At 37.2% G+C, this 22766-nt stretch overlaps 1 protein-coding gene across 1 annotated transcript in view; it reads right to left on the bottom strand.

Moving 5' to 3' along the window:
- Window positions 1–22766, bottom strand: part of LOC122805399 (myosin-IIIb-like) — a 950073-nt gene that overhangs the window by 337844 nt on the left and 589463 nt on the right. The window contains exon 6 of the mRNA XM_044075509.1: window positions 1704–1780. Coding sequence (XP_043931444.1) covers window positions 1704–1780 — 77 coding nt within the window. The remainder of the gene's footprint in view (window positions 1–1703; window positions 1781–22766) is intronic.

Here is a 22766-nt window from a genome sequence, read left to right as displayed (position 1 = left end):
ACGTGGGAGACTCTGCACCCTCAAGCCCAACATGGAGGCTTTGTCACCATTACATGATATTTATATATACAAACTCCATGAGCAAGGAACCATGACCAAAGTCTGAGCCAAAGTCAATAACATGGATGTCGACTGTAGCACATTTTAGCAATCTGCCACCTTGATAATTAGGGACAGGTTAAAAACCCTTTTGACAGAATCATTGGTTAACTATATATATATATATATATATATATATATATATATATATATATATATATATATATATATATTTATATGTATATATATAAATATACATACACACATGTATACATTTTTACAGTGGAGTTTCTCTTTATGTAACTTCCTCTACTGTACCAGTCATAATATAAATGTTACTGAAACCTAACAATCTATCAGAGTAATTTTTATGGTATTACTTTGACATTGTCCTATACAGGTTTTCCTTACAGCATTCTACAACTTAAAATGTATTATTATCAGCTTTCATATAAATACTTTCACATAGCACTTGTATGGAATTATAGTACTTTACTATAACTTAGACGCAAGTGTTGACTTTCAGGAGGAGAACCAACCTTGTATACTGTTAATGAAAACAAATAGCTGCCAGCTTGAATGTTTAAGCAAACAATGTAGTGTCCCAGTGGAATTATGTGGCAAAACATATTTTATTATCCTGCATTAATAGGAAATCCCTCTGTGCACCCACTCTCATACTTGTATGCAGCATCTTCTAGTTAGTAAGGCAATGTTCCATGACTAAGCTGTACTCTGCAAACATGGGTTTGATTCCTGCACCATTTATTTATTTTCTTGTCATTTTATTTACATTTGCTTACTGTGTAACTTCAAGTAAAGCCACATAAACACTACACCGGCTCTAAAGACAAGAACTGACTTCTAGTAGGACGTATCCAACTAACAAAATCTCTACACACACACAAAAAAACTATTCTCTGCACTTACATTCCACATTAATTTTAATCTGTTAACTTGTGTAGCAATTCTATTTCTTCAGAAGGTTGTGAGAAGTCCTTATATACCATCACCTTTGGTGATGCACAAGAATTAGACAGACTTCCCCACTACTAAATAATTTTTTATAATCTAAGCAAAAACATTTACTGCCTTCAATAACAAAAGCATCATCCCTGCTGCAAACTGTTTAGTCTATTTCATGTATAAAATTAAGTTGCACATGTGAGAAGAAAACAAGTGAAATAAGTTATTAGACAGAAGATAAATCATTTTACCTACAAATCACGTAATTTTTAATACATTTAAAGTATACAGTACCCAGAAATCTCTGATACAGAGGCCCCCGATTCCAAAAGACTTGCTTTCACTGTAAGTGAGAGTACACTGAAAGCAGTTGTTTTGGAATGAGCCCCACTCCCCCACCCCCATGTAATCCTATTTATAGATAGGGCTTACACCAAAGTAAGTCACTAACTGAAAGCAGGTCTTTCGTAATCAGGGCAGACTTACACTGAGAGTGACTCTTTTGGAATCTGGTCCAGAGCTCTAACAATATAATCACCCATCTTTGCCTTTTATATTAAATACATCTAACAGTAAATAGTGAAACATACACACACACACACACACATTGGAGCAGGTTGATGAATGTCACTCAACAGTAGGCATAAGTGATTATCTACAATATAAAATAAAGTTTATATAGATCAAAATCAGCCAACCTCAGGTGCCATCCAAAATGGGGTTCCCACTGAAGTATTTCTACGTAACCGTGAGCTGGTGAGTTGTGCTGAAACCCCTGCAATAAAAAATACATACAGAAGAATAGCATATCAATTAATATAATACATCTAAATGATTTATTGTTTTAGTACAGACAAATAAATAAATAAGCACATTATATCAAGTAATGTAATATTTCTAAATGATGCACTATTTTAGAAGAACATTATTTCAGTCAAAAAATGAATTTCAGCTGTATTTATACTTGCCACTTAAAACATGTTAGTATATATGTATTTAAGTTTATGCCGTGTTCTGTTCAATGCAAGAAGGAAATAAAAATAAAAATAAATGACTCCTCCTTATAGTATTCTGCGTGGAGAATGTTGCAAAACAGATACATGTAAGGCTAAATCTCACAAAACTCAGATACTAATGGGTCTACCTGATAACACCGACACGCCAAAACACAGACAACGAAATAACCGACACGACAAAACCGAAAGTTCAAAAACACGAAACTTCACATGCCTGACAAACCACAATCCCGACAATCAACAAAACAAATAACTTTCCCGAAAAACACACACACAACACAAGCACACCAAAAACCTTACAAACCTACACTAAACCTTACATACACAACTATATATGCACTAACCTTAACCCAAACCCTAACCCTAAAGTTCGTCATTATCGCACACTTACCTTACCCGCACCCTAACCCAAACTCATTTAATCCGCCCCTAACCCTTAAGTCTGTCACTATCGCACACTTACCTTACCTGCACCCTAACTCTAACTCTCTTAACCCGCCCCTAAACCTAAAGTCTGTCACTATCGCACACTTACCTCACCTGCACCCTACCCTAACGTCAGTCACTATCACACACTTACCTTACCCACACCCTGACCCTAACATCCGTCCCTACCGCACACTTACCTTAACATGTCGGGATTCTCAACTGTCGGTCTTCTCTGTTGTCAATCTTCTGGTGTCGGTTATCTCGCTGTCGGTCATTTGCAGTTTCGGTTAATTCAGGTAGACCCATACTAATACAGGTAGACATTTTCCCAGTGTGATATAAACATATTTCAAATTACCTGTCACTTTTAAGTCAAGATAATGCCACAAGATATATAGGCATACCTGTCAACTGTCCAGATTTTCTGAATCTCCAGATTTCTGCCTCATATTTATGGACTGTTCGTCATAAATTTTGGGGTTTTATGGAAGATCATTGAGGAATGAAGTCACTAAATAATAGTAGACATTTGAATTTCAGACTGCATAGCCTTCAGAAAATGCATGCCAATGCAAAACCATTGCAAAAACCTATTATTCTAGCAACTTTCTAAATTTATAAGAGCAATATTTAAAATATGTTCCTATTTTTGGGCCTTTGTCTCCCCATATTTTTTTGCATTTGTTCAGCTTTGAGTTAAGAGGTTGAGAGTTATATATACAGGGCTTAAATCACAACAAAAGAAAAACTACAGCATTTGCCTATCTGTATTTTATGTTTCTGTCTTCTTCCTTCTGTCTTGTGAAATATGACTAATGTGTCTGCTTTTCATCATATATTCTGTAACCATGCAGTAAGGGCATTTTGTGTTGTAAAGGGTTTCAGGAAAACACTTAAAAAGCAAGTTGTGAATAACATTTGCATAAGCTACATTTGCCTACAGTATATTTCTTTTGTTCACTTAATTCATCAGCTTGACATGTACTTTAAATTGCACATGGCTTTATTATAACTAAAGGTTCAATGGATATCTAATAAAGTTGCTCATTACATAAAAATTTAATAAGGAATAAAATAACAAGTGCTTCACTGTTTGCCATTACATAACCCATTTTGCAAATTATTTGCTCAAAAATTCCATTATGAAATTTTCAAATGAACACAATGATGAGAGATTACATAATAGATTTTGGAAATGAGCAGACCTCTAACTACCTATCACCTATAATTTCAGTATAAACTATATTTTTATATCTTAACATGACAGTTTTGCAATTTCCATTTAAATCAATAGACATGAAACTGAAACAAATTGTGACCTGATCATGGTTCACATTGTAGGCCTAAGCACACATTTCAAATCACCACAGTCAAAACAGATAAGAAGACAACAATTTTCTGTTATCTGCACCATACCACCATGATGTTTGAAATGCTTATGCTACTGGAGCTATGCAACTGGGAATTAATTATATATACACACACACATATATATATGTATATATACATATATATATATATATATATATATATATATATATATATATATATATATATATATATATATATATACACACACACACACACACACACACACACACACATTTGGTGATGTGGGGCACATCTGATGTGATCACAAATGTAGTTTATCATTGATCATGGTCCAGTCTCATAGTGAAAGACATTTGTTGTTGTTACTAAACAGCAGTGGTGACAGAACCCTTGAAATACTCACAAGGCCTGAATTTGATTTAGATTACTGTACCTTTAATCACATTAGTCAGGCACAGCTTTAGTGACTTTGGCTAAAGTAAACGGCACGGTGAAAAATGAAACAAAAATACTCTTGTGGGGGACTTCATTCCCATACCTCATAGGGGAAGATTCTGTGTATTCATCCACATATTTCTTATTGTATTTCCAAATCACCATATTTATTGAGAAAGGTAGAATTTCTGTGAAAAAGCAAATTTGAATTTGAACTACTGGATTTGACAAATGTGGACTTTGAGTCCACCACAACAGATGATATCGATATCCTGATGTCTAGATGGAACTATTGCTTTTTAAACACAGGGATGGGAGTGATGTGATTCTCAGTGTGATGGCAGACATCCTTGTTTCTGATTCTTAATAACCGGTAATACTATGCCTTATTGTATTCTATGATGTTCCCTGCCTGGTCACATCCATAATGTCAGATCACCTGAACGTTTGTATTTTAACTACTGGCACAACTGATACCCAAATGAAAATAGGGACACATTTGAATCTACTGGTCACAACACAGAACTGTATATAGATTTCTTATTTTACTTTAAATCCAGTATATTACAAGCACAGGCATATAGTCTATATAGTCTTATACCATGCAGTAATCAAGTTTATCAGGAAAAGTCAGTGTCTCTTAAACAGCAATTACAGATACCTAACTCTGTTGATAAAGAAGGATAAAGCCTTGACTTCTGCACCAAGCAACCTGGGTCTGGAAGGAGCTGCTATAGGAGAGAGGGAAAGATGTGTCAGTTGTCAGCTTACTAACTCTGGGGGGTGCAGTTAGTCCATAGGGGGGCCATGGCTAGTGCTGTCACACTAGTGGTATGTTACAATACTAGTATAAGCATGTGTGGAAGCACACGTGCACCCGCCTGAGGCAGGCAATCTGCACATGTCACTGCTATAGTTAGGAGAACAAAACAAAAAACTCACCTCTGATAGCATACGACTGTTCTGCTATCTGTGTATCTGTGTGTCTTGTGTGTGTGTGTCTGTGTGATCGTGTGCGTGCATGGTGTGTGCACGTGTGCGAGTGCGAGTGTGTGTGTGTGTGTGTGTGTGTGTGTGTGTGTGTGTGTGTGTGTGTGTGTGTGTGTGTCCAATCTGATTTGTATAGTGGTAGTGTTGGGAAAAGCTAAGGTAAGGTGCAGAGTTAGGGTTAGAGGCTGGAACAGGATTATGGTAGCACACATTAGTAAGGTGGTGCAGGGGGGCTTCGCTGTATCTTAGAAAAACCTTTCCATAACACTACCACTGTTGAAACAAATTATGCCAAAATGTGGGGTGGAGTATGGATGATCAGATCACAAAAAGGAAACTTTTTTTTCATTAACACTGATTTTCGAAATGCCAGCATCAACCACATGAGCAATGATACTTGTGCTTTTTTGATACATATACATTTTAATAGAGCCTTACATGAAAAAACTCTGAGATGCTAGAATATAGCCACAGGTACAGTAAGACAGTAAATCGGTATGAAGTTTGCTTTCACTTCTGCACATTTTGTGAAGTTAAGCAGATTCTGTCCTCGAGCAAAACCCCTCAATATTATGACTAGTAAGATTTCATGGTTTGGATTAGAGGCAGGGTTAGGGATGGCACACATCAGGAAGCTGGCTTACTATTGTTAAAGTTTTTGAATTCAATGCAACTACCAAAACCAAAATGTACAGCCTCAATTTCAATACGTGTCTAAAATTAGTTGCTGTCTTTGACAAAGTCAGGTAAGTGTTGTTAAAATCATAGTTAACCTGTAATGTTACAAGTCAAAACAACATTCACATTTTTTCTTAACAGAGATTAGGGTTGAGGGTTAGCCTAGTGGTTAAGATGCTTGCCTCACAAGCACAAAGTACATGGTTTAATTCTCACCTTTGGGAAAATGGCTGCACTCAAATTGCCCCTGATGGCAACTAGCCTCGTACCAACCCATAAAACAGTAAAGCATTAAACATTTGGGAATTTATTCTGTCTTCTGTTTGTCTGCTTGAATGACCATGCCTTCAGCATACAGTTCAACTTTCAATAGTGTTTGTACGCAGAAAAATTATGCTAGTAGTTTACTACAAATCCATTGTGATAACAGATTCATACTGATTCACACCAAAGGAAATTTCAGAGAAAGGAAATTAACCATTTATTTATTTTACATTTGTTTACTGGGAATAGCTGTCCATTTTCTGTGGAGGCCCAGGGAGAAAAACTCCAGAACAATTGGTAAGATAAAATACATAAGATATTCACATAAGCATAGTGGTTTAGACATACAATTAAAAATATAGCAGGTAGTAACATATGATGGTATGATTATATAGTTTGTTTAGTAGAGGTAATATCGAAAACATAATGAAGATAAAAAAAGAAAAGAAAAAAAATACTAAAACAGTTTGTCTGTGAGGAGGTATAGACAAGTTCACATAAAGGAACACTGACATTGTAAGGGAAAGTTATTCAACTTAATCTAGAGGAGAGTTAGTAATTTAGGATAGGACAGAGCAGAGTAGCTGGCTGTGAGTAGGTATCGGAGATAATAAAATAGTGAATCTGTGGGAGTTTTAAAGATGATGTTAGATGATGGGTAGGAGAAAGGCATTAGAATATCTCAGCCAGGTGCTAGGCAGTTGCATGACCAAGAGTTCTTCAGGTGGGAAGTAAGCTGCTTTTTGAAGATGGTTTTGTTATATTGTGCCCTGATTTCCAGTGGTAGAAAGTTCCAAGTCTTGGCAATGTTACTAGAATGCAGGGAGTCACCAGAGCTGTAATGGTTTTGGAGATTGCAATTAGAGCCTTGTTAGTGGATCTTAGTTCTCGGTAATTGGAGTAGGGGGTGATCAGGTCTTGTAAGGCTGGAGTTTTGTTGGGATGGTACAGTATATGGTGAGCTAGAATAGTTTGGTTTAGGGCTAAGGTGTTTGGCAGTTGCAGCCAGGAAAGTTGTTTTAGGGCTTGACAGTGATGTGACTTTACTGTTGTTAGTTAGGAAGTTTTTACATCTGTAAAGAGTGCCTAGTTTTTTGTGGACTTTGCTTATCGTTTGAGCTCTATGTTTGCCAAATTTCATATTGTTGTCAATGATGACCCCTAGTAATTTGGTTTGTGTGACAGGGGAGACGGTAGTATTATCTGATGTAGAAATAGAGAATGAGGGAATGGGTATAGTTACTTTGGAGGGATGGAAGAGCATGAGTTGGGTCTTTTTAGGATTTAGTATTAGCTGGGAGTTTGTTAGCCAGGTTTTGATGGATGTAAAGGCTTCTTGGGTCTTGATGTGAAGTTGTTGGTGGGTGGGGTCAGAGCAGATTCAGGTGGAGTTGTCAGCATATTTAACCAGGTATGTTAGAGGGGTGGCTTTGTGAAGATTGTTTGTAAATATAGTGAAAGTAAGGGTCCTAGGACTAATCCTTGAGGTGCTCCTATTTTCATAAGGGGAAGGGAGTTTTTCCACTAAACAGCTTGTTGGTGCTGGGAGAGGTATTCTTGAAACCATAATATAGTGGAAGTAGTAGTTTTAGTTCTGAGTGTATTCCTAAAAGTTTTGTATGGGAGACTGCATCAAATGCATTTGATAGGTCAAAGAATAAGGCAGAAACTAGTTGGCCATTGTTGCACTGCTCATTTACCAGGTTACTAAATTGAATGAGTGCAGTGGTGGTACTATGGTTGAGGTTGAATCTATGTTGAGTTTCAGCAAGAATATTGTTGAAGAGGAGATGTGTTAGGATCTAGGTGTGGATACATTTTTCAAGTATTTTTGCCAGTGGGGAAACTATAGCTATAGGGCGATAGTTAGTTAGGTCGGTGGAAGTGCCCCCTTTATGTATTGGTATAATGTGGGAGATTTTCCAGAGAAGTGGCACCTTTTGTTCTGAGATTGATCTGTTTATGATTATTGAAATTAGGTAGGAAGTGGCTTTGGCAGCTGTTTGTAGGAATTTGGTGGGTAGTTTGTCTGCTGCTAGGGTGGTGGGTTTAAGTTTGGTTAGGTGTCTATAGATGGTATTAGATGGTACTAGTTGAAGGGTGAAGGAGTTTGGGTTATTTGGTCGGTAATGTAGTATAGTGGGGGTTGAGGAGGGTGAGTCTGTTGACAGTTTTGGTATAGAGTTGGTAAAAAACTCATTGAATTCGGTTGCTGTGTTTATGGAGGTGGTATCCATGTTTGGATGAGGAATCTGTGATTTACCTGGTTGGAGAATATGGTTTATAGTGGCCCAGAAGTTTTGTTGGTTGGTATTGTGCTTAGACTGAATTTTGTTACAGTATTTATGTTTGTCAAGTCTGATTTGTTTCTTTACTGCGTTTCTCAGTTCTAAGAATGTTTGCCTATTAGGAATAGTTTTGTTTTTGCATCAGGTGTCTCATGCTTAGTCCCTTTGTTTCATAAGTTGCCTAGAGTTCTTGGTAAGCCATGGGGCATAGATGGTTATAATGCAGATTTGTCTTGGGATGGCAAGTTGGTTGAGAATGCCTAAGAAGATAGTGTTGAAGTACTCAACTGCTTCGTCTAAAAGAAGTGTTAAAAGGGGGGACCAATTAGAGTGGTTAAGGGTGGTATTAAGGTCGTTAGTCCTGAAGTTTTTAGTGCATCTTATGTGTTTAAGGAAGCTAGTTTTAGTGAGTTTAATTTCGTCTCTGATGAAAAGGTTACGAGGTGGTCACTTAGAATGTTAGGTAGTGTACCGAAATTATGAGTGGAAGATGGGCAATTGGTGAGAATCCAGTCTAATATTGATTCTTTTTTTGAAGTTTTGTCTATCCTAGTAGGGGGTTGTATAAGTTGTGAGAAACCATAAAGGTTAATATGATTTGAGGGTCGGGGTGAGTTAAGAGAGGTCCAATCTAAACTGAAGTTGCCTAGTATAACTGTTTCATGGAGGAGGGTTTCAGATGCCCAGTGTAGTACAGACTCTAGGGTTTTGTTGTCATCTCCTGGAGGGATATATGATCCTAAGATATTTAGCTGTTTTGTGTACTTAAGTCTTACTTTAGCAAGTAGGATCTCTACATTATTAAATGCAGGGATTTCTATATTAAACAGTTCAACATTAATGTTGTTATGATATAGGAGAGCAACTCTGCCTCCTCTTTCAGATATACGGTCTTTTCATAGTACGCTATAGCCAGGGGGGGGGAAGTATTTCTTCATTTTTAATGTGTGGTTTAAGCCACATTTCTGTGAGGAAGATGATGACAGGCAAGTATAATGGTATGTTTGCATGGAGCTCAGTGGTTAAGGAGGCTTCTTATGTTATGATTTATTATTAGGATACTGGAAGTTTTCTTGAGTAGGCTAGTATTGGTGCTAGACTGATTTTGGTGATTTGTTGGATTAGTTAGTGGACCTGGATTGGGGTTTATATCTCCACTGTGTAACAGGCACTGACACTTCCTTCAGCAGATATTACAATGTTATTTTTTTTTTTTTTGCAGGGGGACAAGCACCCCTGTACCCCTCATGTGAGGAGACACACTCACACTCCTTGGATTTATTATATACCAACTCCAAGGTTACACAACAGTGGACAGAAAAGCAAACTCCACTGACAGTGAAGGTAGTTTCAACAAACAGCACTTGCTTCTTTTCTGTTCATTGAAAAATACATTTGTCCAAATGACATGTTCCCGTAACTACTCTATTATTACCAATAGAGTATCCCAAAATTCTCATGGCTGTTTCTCCACAAACTACATTTCACTGGTACACCAATATTTAAAGATTCTTACCTACAGTACCAATTATAGTTTTCTTCTGTAGGACTGCAATGCTAGTTGTGTGGTTCATCGTGCCTCTTTGAAGCCTACAGTGCTTCAAAAGCAGACCACGCAGACAGACACACAGACACACACAGAGTGCATTTGTTACAATGCAGGCAGTTTAACTGTGAAGTCATAGCAATCAGTGCCATGGTTAAGCAGCTTAAAAATGGGAGACAATGATTTAAATTAAATACATAAAACAAAAAACTTGTTGAACTTAAGTGAAAATATGTTATTCTACATATTTAAATATGACTGATTTAGAGCTCCAGCCTACTGCTGTTCTCACTGGCAGAACACAAGAATTTGCCCATTTTAATAACCAAGTGCAGTTAAGAGTACATTAGTTATGGAATCTGTGGTTGAAATTCCTCAGCTGAATGCTCATTCTAAGGTCACTGAGACTGTTCACCACATTGGGATATATGCAACATTTGTTCCCAGGTTGTACTGGCACAGATGAACCCCCAGCAAAACTCAAAACTAGTGATATTATTTCCTTTTGCTTATTAGGCTTCTGTTCCCTTTTAAATGTCACTTGATCATAACAGAACCTCAACAATTATAATTTTGTGTCAGTTTCTTGAGTTAAGGAAAAGCCCCCTTCTGGGTGTGGCACTGTATGAAAGGTTAGCTCTGGACTTATGGAATCGCACAACCCTTCTGCTTAAGCTGTACTTGTTCCACTAGTCACTTATACTGCATACAACTAATATTTAACAACACAAACTGACTGCACCAACATGAAGTAATTACTGTAAGAAATGTAAATCAATTAATTCTAAAGTATAATATAATCAGATCCTGCAGATAGACTAGTGGTGGACCGTAGCTGGGATAGCTACTAAAGTTCAAAAAAATGACACTGATATATGAAACTTGAATTATGTCACTGATAAAACAGAACGAAAAAAAGATGAAAAAACACTTCTTTTAAATCCACAGAAACCTCACTGCTTCGCCGAATTGGCAAGATGTTGAACTAAAGTGTAACAAAAAGACTGTTACACACTGATGTTTAGCAGTTCAAAGTTAAGTAGGACTAAATCTGTTTATATCCCAGGCATATACATTCCTATAACTCTTCCAAATGATGCAAAGTAACTTGAACACAACTCACAACAGTCTGTGTGGGAGACCATAACAAGCATAAAAAGTACCTTAGAATGTTTGTAAAAGCTGATGAAATGTTGTAGAGCAAATGCCTGGTTGCTCAGGAAGTCCTGACTATCCGTTTAGCTTGGGGTAGAAAACCCAATCCAATACTTTGTAGTTAGAAAAACACAAGAAGCTTCCCTTTGCAAACTCAATAGTTCCAAACTTGCAGGAAGCAAATGAAGCACTAGAAGCACTAGCACAATTGCTATGTAAACAAACTCAGAAGTTCCAAACTCATGCACTGTTATACACTGATGTTTAGAAGTTCAAAAGTAAAGTAGGACTAAATCTGTTTATATCCCAGGCATATACATTCCTGTAACTCTTCCAAATGATGCAAAGTAACTTGAACACAACTCACAACAGTCTGTGTGGGAGACCACAACAACCATAAAAAGTACCTTAGAATGTTTGTAAAGCTGATGAAATGTTGTAGAGCAAATGCCTGGTTGCTCAGGAAGTCCTGACTATCCGTTTAGCTTGTGGTAGAGAAACCCAATCCAATACTTTGTAGTTAGAAAAACACAAGAAGCTTCCCTTGGCAAACTCAATAGTTCCAGACTTGCAGGAAGCAAATGAAGCACTAGAAGCACTAGCACAATTGCTATGTAAACAAACTCAGAAGTTCCAAACTCATAGGAAGCAAAAAAGGCGCTGTAGACTGAAAATAAATCCTTTATTACAACGATAGCATTCCTTAAGCACTAGTTGAGCGCTTTCATCTGCACCATCGCAGACTTCATCAGAACTAGTGCAAAACATTTAATTAACTCATTTAGAAACAGTTTTTGGCGCCAAAACTTTGTTACTCAATTTAAAGAAACAGTACTCCATTTGTAACATAACTAATATTGGACCTATATAAAAAAAATTAAGGACATTATAAAGAAATATTGGGACATTATCACAGTATCAGATGTCAACAAAAATATACTGGGTGAGGAACCTAAGATAGTATACAAAACTGGTCCCAACATAAAAAGATTACTGGAACATTCCAAGTTAGGGAAAGGCAGAAACAATAATAAAGACAAGGTTTTCACCAGAAAGTGCGGAAGATGCAAACAATGTACACATATAAACACCAACAGTGATATTGTTTTGAATGACATTAATCACAGTAAAATTAGGAGCATAGGTGGAAATTGCAGCACCAAGCACATAGTATATTTAGCTCTGTGCAAAATGTCCAGCCTATTATATAGGCAAAACAGAAAGAGAGTTAAAGAAACGTATTTATGAGCATTATTATAAAATTAGGAAAATGGATAGTAAAATGCCCTATACAGACACATCAAGGAATATGGTGAGGGACACACATTCTCCTTTATGATAATAGATGAGGTGAAGGAAATTCCTTTTGGAGGGATTGGAAAACAAGACTGGCCTGTAAAGAAAGCAAGTGGCAGATTTTAACTGATTCCACCAGGAATCCAGGTATTAACGATTTTATAAGTATAAAACCATTTTTAATTCTTGATACATAATATTTTTATGGCTGCAATATTTGATGAAATGTAAGTACACATAGTGAATTTAATTCATGTTTTAGTATTTCAATCACAATACCATATGAATAATTATTTTTAGTGACTTTTAAAATCAATATTTATAATTATATATACATTTGTATTTACTTTTGGTATGTATATACATAAATCACCAAGATTTATATGTTTTTTATATAGGTCCAATATTAGTTATGTTACAAATGGAGTACTGTTTCTTTAAATTGAGTAACAAAGTTTTGGCGCCAATGAGTTAATTAAATGTTTTGCACTAGTTCTGATGAAGTCTGCGATGGTGCAGATGAAAGCGCTCAACTAGTGCTTAAGGAATGCTATCGTAATAAAGGATTTATTTTCAGTCTACAGCGCCTTTTTTGCTTCCTATGAGTTTGGAACTTCTGAGTTTGTTTACATAGCAATTGTGCTAGTGCTTCTAGTGCTTCATTTGCTTCCTGCAAGTCTGGAACTATTGAGTTTGCCAAGGGAAGCTTCTTGTGTTTTTCTAACTACAAAGTATTGGATTGGGTTTTCTACCACAAGCTAAACGGATAGTCAGGACTTCCTGAGCAACCAGGCATTTGCTCTACAACATTTCATCAGCTTTTACAAACATTCTAAGGTACTTTTTTATGGTTGTTGTGGTCTCCCAACACAAACTGTTGTGAGTTGTGTTCAAGTTACTTTGCATCATTTGGAAGAGTTACAGGAATGTATATGCCTGGGATATAAACAGATTTAGTCCTACTTTACTTTTGAACTTCTAAACATCAGTGTATAACAGTGCATGAGTTTGGAACTTCTGAGTTTGTTTACATAGCAATTGTGCTAGTGCTTCTAGTGCTTCATTTGCTTCCTGCAAGTTTGGAACTATTGAGTTTGCAAAGGAAGCTTCTTGTGTTTTTCTAACTACAAAGTATTGGATTGGGTTTTCTACCACAAGCTAAACGGATAGTCAGGACTTCCTGAGCAACCAGGCATTTGCTCTACAACATTTCATCAGCTTTACAAACATTCTAAGGTACTTTTTATGGTTGTTGTGGTTCTCCACACAGACTGTTATGTTATGTGTTCAGTTACTTTGCATCATTTGGAAGAGTTATAGGAATGTATATGCCTGGGATATAAACAGATTCAGTCCAACTTAACTTTGAACTGCTAAACATCAGTGTGTAACAGTCTTTTTGTTACACTTTAGTTCAACATCTTGCCAATTCGGCGAAGCAGTGAGGTTTCTGTGGATTTAAAAGAAGTGTTTTTTCATCTTTTTTTCGTTCTGTTTTATCAGTGACATAATTCAAGTTTCATATATCCGTGTCATTTTTTTGAACTTTAGTAGCTATCCCAGCTACGGTCCACCACTAGTCTATCTGCAGGATCTGATTATATTTTATCAGTTGTTTGTTCTTGCACAACCTTATTAATTCTAAAGTATGGCTTCTTGTCAGCATTCTGTTTGGTATTCTGATATCTGTTATCTCCTTGACATATTGTTCATATGCGTGTGTGTTTGTGTGCAGTAATATGGTACAGCAAAAAGGTAATGGTTTGGAAGGTTTAATTGGTATGCGCCCTATATAAAGTAGTAACTTCATCTGATATAACCAATTTCAGATCTATTGCCATATCACCTCCTTTGTCAAAACTTCGGAAGAAGTGCATTCAGAAACAACTACTTAAACACATACTTCAGGAAATGCTCCTGACACCCACACAGCCTGGTTTTAGACCTGCCCATAACATTACCATGGCCTTATTAACCTTTACTGATACTATTAACAAAGCCAGAGACAAAGGCAAACTCATTTCCTCTGTACTTCTTGATCCCTGTAAAGCTTTTGATCTAGTCTGTCACCAAAAACTAATCTGTAAACTGTTAAGATTGGTATGCGCCCTTCATAAAGAAGTAACCTCATCTGATATAACCAGTTTCAGACCTATTGCAATATCATCTCCTTTGTCAAAACTTCTGGACAAGTGCATTCACAAACAACTACATGAACATAAAAGCTCCTGACCCCAACACAGCATGGTTTCAGACATGCCCATAGTAATACCATGGCCTTATTAAGGTAACCATTTGAAATGTCGGGACCTGGTAGAGCAAGTCTGAATGACTGAAAGATTGGACTTACATATACTAAGTCAAAGATGCCATTTCCTGGAATATTCCCTTTTCTCTGAGAAATTACAAACTACAAACAAAGAAGCTTAAGAGAGATTTTCAAAATTCACTCGTTTCTGTCTTTTTTTCAGCTTGTTGGCAATCAGCATTTTGAGTGTTGACAATTCAGTAGGAAGCCACCTAATTAACCTTCACATACTACTGACAAAGGCAAACTCATTTCCTCTGTATTCCTTGATATCTATAAATCTTATGACTAGTCGGTCACCAAAAACACCTCCGTCAATTTTCTTCCACAGGGCTATTAAAATGCACACTACTACGGTTTAATAGTTACTTAAATAGATACCAGACTGTTAAATGTCTCTCCACATTTACTCCCTTCCTTCCTGTCAGTACTGGCATGCCACAGAGCTCCATTCTTGACCCTCTACACTTCAGTATTCACCAAATCCACATAAATCCTCTCAGCAATCTTTCCTCTCAGCAATCTTTCCTCATACAATATGCTAACAATTCTACCCTAATATGTACTTCAGGTAACCTCATGCATCTTCAGAGAATTACTCAAGAAGCTATTAACTTTGTTGAAAATTGACTACATGATAATCACCTGCTACTAAATCTAAAAATTACTTCTCTTTTTTCCAAAATCTCATTGCATGAAAAAATAACTAAAATGTATTTCCTAAATACTACCATGACTGAAGTTACTTCACGTATAAAAACTACTAGGTATGACAATCTTAAATTTAATTTACATATTCACAACAGCATCAAGAAAACCCATCAAAAATAGGTACCCTTCATAGAATAAAGTAATTCCTTATCAACTCTGTCAAAGTGACTCTAGCTACCACTTACCTCTTACCCGTTCTCCTATATGGCACACCAATCATGACCACCCTACAAGCCTCACTTAGTTTTAAACATGGACAATGCTACAACAAAGTTGCCAGATTTGCTTGCAAAAAAAACCTTACCAGAACCAACATTGTTTAGCACTAAAACCATTTAACTCGTTCAAGCTTTCTTACCACTTACTTTATACTCAACTCATCTTAACCCACAAAATCATCTATACTCCATTTGCCTGCCCAGCAATTAGCCCCATACTCCAATTCTAGCTACTAAGCTGTCCCCTTCAGTCAAATGATAAACAACTGCTTACCATTTACAAACCACAAAGGGCTGCTGGGGTCAGTCTCTGTTCCAATAATGTAGGTAGAACTTGGAATAAAATTCCTGTATCAGTCAGGTCTATCTCAAAACTTCATCTTTTCAAACCATTACTAAAAGACTTCCTCTCTGCCTCCTGACTTTGTCCACAACCAAATTTCCACTCCATTGCTACTTCTCTATTGATACTTAAACTTGCTTATCCCCTCTAATACCTCACTCTAATGTATTTCTTAAATTAATCCTACCTTTCTTATGCACCACCCTTTTATCTATACATTTTCAATATAATGCTGTATATTAATGTTTGTGAATATCAAGCCAAATTTTTTATACTGACAACTATGCTTAATCATAAACCTCTTAAAAGGCCAGTGTGGAACACAGACCATAGCAATGTGTTAAAAGGCCAGTGTGCAACACAGACCATAGCAATGTGTTACAAACAGTCACAATGTAGAACATCCTATTTTCACATTGCATGAATACTCACCATTTCCATGGGGCCTGGTTGAAGGTGTAATCCAATACATTGTCTGAGCAGCAAATTTTACATTAAAGAATAGCATTTTGTGACAAGGGCACAATTCATGTAAAAAGTGAATACAGCAGTTTGTATCAACCTACATTTTCTCCATGATAATGTATAGAACTACTGTGGTGCCCCTGAAAAGCCCATTACTCATTTAACACCTCAATAAATAGAACACATTTCACATTAAAATATATTACCTAAATAATCCTCAGCATGAGGCATTACTAACTGCATCAAACTAAACTCCTAATATTTGCACCCAAAAAATCTAGTCAAATTGACAAATCTAGTGTCTTTATCCAGTCACAAAATAGTACTATCATAGATGTCGCTCCTAGTACCAAATTACTCGGTGCCATCATTGATAACAATCTTTGACCACCATATCCACAGTAACATAAAAAAAAATCAAAAACTGGGGGTCCTTTACAGGCACAACTATTTCCTCTGTAACTCAGAAAAAAAGTCCCTTGCCTTATCTTTCCTACTTACAACTCTTTTATATGGAGCCCTCATCCTCACCAACATCCAGTCCTCCCTAACTCAACCCATGCTATAACAAAATTGCAAAATTTGCCACAAATGCAAAATACTCCACCCACCACTGCTCCTCACTACACCAACTAAATTGGCTGGAGCTCCCTCATCAACTCACTTATGTGCAAATAATTATTGCCCATAAACTTATCTACAAATCCAGCAGCTTGCCCAGCGCCCTCTCCCACATTCTGAGTGGATGCGAACCAAAATGAGTCCTAAGATCTGAAAATAAAATGCTGTTGAATATTGATATACCTAAGCTCTTAGCCAGACAAATGCTATACTCTTATGCTGTCTCAAAAGTACTCCTTGCCTCTCTCAGAGCCATCAGCAATCATACCACTTTAAAAAAATCTCTTAAACTGCATCTCTCCTCACAATGGATATGCATCTGCACCCCTATAGTCTACCCGATAACTTAACCTTCCTCAGAATACTTACTCTCTCCTGCTGTATAAGTAGCCAACCCCACATTTTCCTTTCAAATCTACTCCTTCTGCTGTCACTTTAGCCTCTGCTATCCCCACTTTAACTATTCTGCCTCAAGCTTTCTTTTTCTCTGTACTACTCTCAACTATCTCTCTACTTACATCTCACTCTCATACACGTTTTCACTTTCACATGCACCTAAGTAAAAATAACTCTACTCTATTTCTTCAAATGATTCGATGTATTCTAACATTTTTTTGTAAAATTATGCTTTACGTATGCAATACTACTACATTATATACTGTATACATTGTGTTAATACTTTATCTGTATGTAACTATATGTCTATATAACTATACGTGGAGCTTTTTTCCCTGGGCCTCCACTGAAAATGGGCTCTTCTCAGGCCCAGTGGACTTTCCTGGTAAACAAATGCAATCAATCAATAAATAATTAATTAATTAACTGAACACATTCTGCAGCAACCTACATTTCCTAGCCATTCTGAAACATTAAAGTAGCATTTGTGGCAAAACTATAATTCATTTAAAGTTACAACAGGTTTGCTTCGATCTACATTTTCTTCACAGCAGTACATGAAACTACTTTTGTTTCACCTTACTGAAAAGTGTTTCATGTACAAAGTATGAATCACTCTACTTGACCAACACTGAGACTACAGAGTAAGTGCTAACCGCACTGTAATTCCCTAAAACACAAATATCAACCTGCATTTGCTATGCAATAAGCATGACACTCTACAATAGCATTACTAGTATACATTTTAAAAAAGAAACTGCATCTAACTCAAAGTTATAAAGTTAAAACCACAGCCTGTAACATTTACTTAAGCAGACAAGTCACACTCAGTAGGACTACCAGATTAATCAAATGTCAATAAGCAAAACAAATAAAATCTGCAGATACCATTGATAAACTAAATATACTCAGTAGAAAGTTATATTATTCAAGTACAGCTATTAAAATAAAAAAGGTCTTTAGCATCAAATTTTCCAGCTCCTCCACATCTTCTCCTAGCTAAATCTGTTAACTCAACCAATCAAGGACAAACCTGAGCAAAACCAGGAACAAATCCAAAATTAACCATGGGCACTTGTAAAATATTTCTACTATTACCTTGAGACATTGACAGAATAACAGAATCCTCATACATCTTTTCTCTTAAAGTCATCCGTTTTAGGAGGGATTAAAAGAGACAGAGGTAACACTAGAGTCAAATCAGGGACTGGTCAATACATAAATAAAATAAGGAAAGTAAAGTGAATAAAAAATAAATAATCAAATGTGGGCACTAACTTTTACAGACAAACCCTAGTCCTGTCTGAGCCATACAGTCATATATTCAGTGCTGTATCTCTTACAGTGTACACATTCAGCCCTGTATCTCTTACAGTGTATGATTTCTACCACATACCTCCTACAGTGTAAACATTCAGCCACGTACCTCTTTCACTGTGTATACATTCAGCCCTGTACCTCTTACATTGCACACATTCAGCAACATACCTCTTACAGTGCACACAATCAGCCATGTACCTCTTACAGTGCACACAGTCAGCCATGTATCTCTTACAGTGCACACATTCAGCCATGTACCTCTTACAGTGCGCACAAATTCAGCCACGTACCTCTTACAGTGCACACATTCAGCCATGTACCTCTTACAGTGCACACATTCAGCCATGTACCTCTTACAGTGCACATATTTAGCCATGTACCTCTTACAGTGCACACACATTCAGCCACGTACCTCTTACAGTGCACACATTCAGCCATGTACCTCTTACAGTGCACACATTCAGCCATGTACCTCTTACAGTGCACACATTTAGCCATGTACCTCTTACAGTGCACACATTCAGCCATGTACCTCTTACAGTGCACACATTCAGCCACATATCTCTTACAGTACACACATTCAGCCACGTACCTCTTACAGTGCACACATTCAGCCACGTACCTCTTACAGTGCATACATTCAGCCACATTCCTCTTACAGTGTACACATTCATCCATGTACTGCTTCCCAATTTAGGGAATAAAGCAACTGCAGCTACAACCCATGTCCACAACCCCCTCAACAGCAGACAATCAAATAGGAACAAAAAAATCATAGTTAAAGCTCCCAGCAGCAGCAGTCATCAGCCAATCAGCAGCACCACCACAATCATCCTACTCCCAACCTAAATGACAAAGCAAATATCAACCCTTTTAGTGGATCCTTTTAATTTTCCTTCAGGTTGTTTGGTGGTATGGTGTACCATCACTGCACCCTGGTGCATTGCACTAGCCATTCAGCACCTCATTGCCCAGTACCTGACACTGTGTTCCTCTAGTGGTCCTGAGTCTCCTCTATCCAAGGCACGGTCAATTGAATTCTTGGGTCTGGATCAGGAAACCACGATGAAATCAGATGAAAATCAGAATGCTCCTCTTCAAAATCCAAATAGTGATCTCTGTCACTCTCTGCTCCTACAATACCGTTTTTGAAGGTATTGCAGTTGCAAGAAAACTAGTAGCAGGAAGGGACTGAATAATTCTCTGCATCTTCACTGGCTCCCTTTGCCTTAGCAGCAGTGAAATAATTGGCTCATATACCACAGTACCAGTTTACTGTGACAATGTTCTGCACAATCTGAAGCACTCGACTGCTCAGCAACTATGCTATATATTCAATGTAACTGCATTGTAAAATGCGTTACTGTAAATATTGATTGCATTAAATTTGTTACCTTGGAGCTTTTCTTCCCAGTCCTCCCCTGGAAAAGGGCATCTGTGCCCAGTCAGACTTTCCCGGTAAACAAATTTTCAATAAATTAATTTATAGCTACTAAGATGGTATGTCAGGAAAGGATATGAAGAAATTAACTGGCAAGAACTATACTGTGGACAAACTAGTCTTATCTACTGTCATTTTTCTGTGATTCTTTAGTGAAACTTTATTATGATATGTTCAAATATACTCACTAGTCTGTTGATCTGTGTGAACCATAGCTTTACATTCCCATGTTATTTTATTTTATTTTTTAACCTTGTGTTTTGTGTTTGAGTAACCTAGAAGCAGGCAGAACACAGATATGTTGAGACAAGAGGGAATGGGTGCCTAACTGTTAGGGGAGTTTGTGATTTCCCATCCATTTCTTCAAATTACATTGGAACAAACTAAGAGGAGTGTGGAGTGGAAGATGGTTTGGTAGAGGTGGTATTCCCTATGACTCATACCTATCCCCTCAACATATACTGTTTCTGTTAAAAAGAGGCTGAGATCCCTTGAGTGCATGTTTATGCTACCATTGAACATGCGAAATAGGTCAGAAAGGATAGGCACTGTTAAGGTTCAATATGCAGGGTAGAGGTCCCCTCTTACTAGCATGTATGATGCTGTGAAGGTGGATAAGGTCTTGACAAACTGTCTGCACAGTCTTTATGATTTTAGGCCCCTGACTTCATTTTAGTGAGAAAGCATTGTGGCCTTTCCATTGTTATAAGTATTTGGCCAGATACATACTGAAATGCCACTACACTCAGTGATTGTCTTAATAAGATCATAGTACAGTGAAATAATTATATATTTTGACCGGGATGCACATCTCTACTTATAAGCTGAGAGATGAAAAAGGACTTTTTTGCAATAGTGGCTGCATGGCGATCATAGAACAGTTCATTGTCTAAATAGGTTCCCAGGTCCCTGATTACAGGATCAGCTTTCATGGGGGGGTGTTGTTAATGTGATAGTTACAAGAGAATTCATCTGAACACTGGAGTACACCACTAGTGGCAGGTCTTTTTGAGGATGTAGAACTGCCCAGGCTAATTTCCTGAGTTCTCTTTATGAGCCAATTAGCTATCCAATGAGTTACATAACAATTATCTGGGACAGTTTTTCCATGACACCCAAGTGTAATATAGTGTTTAATGCCTTTGTGAGGTCTAGATACACAGTGTGCACTGAATTGCCCTCATCCATTGCTTCAGTGACTTCTTCAAAGAAGTTGACCTGGCTGAACAGGCAGGATCTGTCCTTGATGAATCCAAACCAGCTTGAGTCAAGAGTTGGTAGGTAACTTGTGTCCTTATTTATTAATTCCATAATGACCCTTTCCATGGCCTTACAGATGAACAACACTCCATCTTTATGCAAGATAACTGCTGCTGTCCTCTGTTCATCTGGTGCAAAGCCTATTTGGTGGCTGATACTGAATAGGCTCTATAGGCACTGATGTGTTATCTATTTCTTTAGAAATAACATTCTTGGCCTTCAATAGTGATTTGAGTACTTGTTCTTGTGTGGGGGGGGTGTAGACACAGTTATGTACTCTGGGAATATAGGAGGGGAAATGGGGTAAAGTTTGAACTAAACTTGTCCACCAGTAGATTGGCTATGTCCCTCTGGATATGAATTTATGATGCAACTTACTATTGGCTCTACATAGTGCTGACAATTGTCTCTGAAATTCTGAACAACCAAGGCTTTTTAACTGTGTAACATTCACTTGTGTCTCTGTCATACCTAATATATGACTTTACTTAATTTGAAAAGGGTCCAGAGTTCACAGTTACATTTAATAAGTGTTTTCAAAGCAGCAAATAAACTAGACTGACTGTAGTAAAATAAACTACAATTAAGTAAAACTACAAAACAGCACTGTAGAGACACTTCCAAAATTAGTGCAACACTCTTTGTGGTGGATAAAACAGTGTTATGCTAATTTTGGAAGGGTCTCTATAGTGCTATTTTGTGGTTTTATTCAGTTTACAAGAGTTTTGTACTATCATAAGGATTAAAACTTAATTTTATGTGCAGTGATTTTTTTTTTTCTGTTATAGAGCCTGTTTATATTTGGTTCCACCTCAGGAGTGTATTTTTAAACTTGGACACAGAGCAGCTGAGTCTGTGCAACTATTTATATATGGGTCTATATTATAACATCAAAGTCTTAAAACTTTGAATGTTATAATATCAAACCCAATGCACCAAACGCTGAAAATAGCGAAGCTGCAGAATATTGAATACTTTCCCTAGGGAAAGTATTCGGTGGGCCGTTTCTGCAGCTTCGCTATTTCCTCGACTGTGGAGCGAAGGTTACGGACCAGGTTAAGGTGAGTGTGCGATAATTAGGGACCTTAGGGTTAGGGAGTGGGTAAGATGACTGTGCGATATGGACCTTAGGGTTAGGGAGCAGGTAAGGCAAGTGTGCGATAGGGACTTTAGGGTTAGGGAGTGGATAAGGTGAGTGTGTGATAGTTACGGACCTTAGGGTTAGGGTTGGGTTAAGGTAAGTGGATAG

This window comes from Protopterus annectens, chromosome 6.part1, assembly GCF_019279795.1.
Source record: "Protopterus annectens isolate FY-2018-M chromosome 6.part1, PAN1.0, whole genome shotgun sequence".
Taxonomy (NCBI): Eukaryota; Metazoa; Chordata; order Ceratodontiformes; family Protopteridae; genus Protopterus; species Protopterus annectens.
Note: the sequence above shows the minus strand (reverse complement) of the source record. Positions and strands in the feature narration are given on the sequence as shown.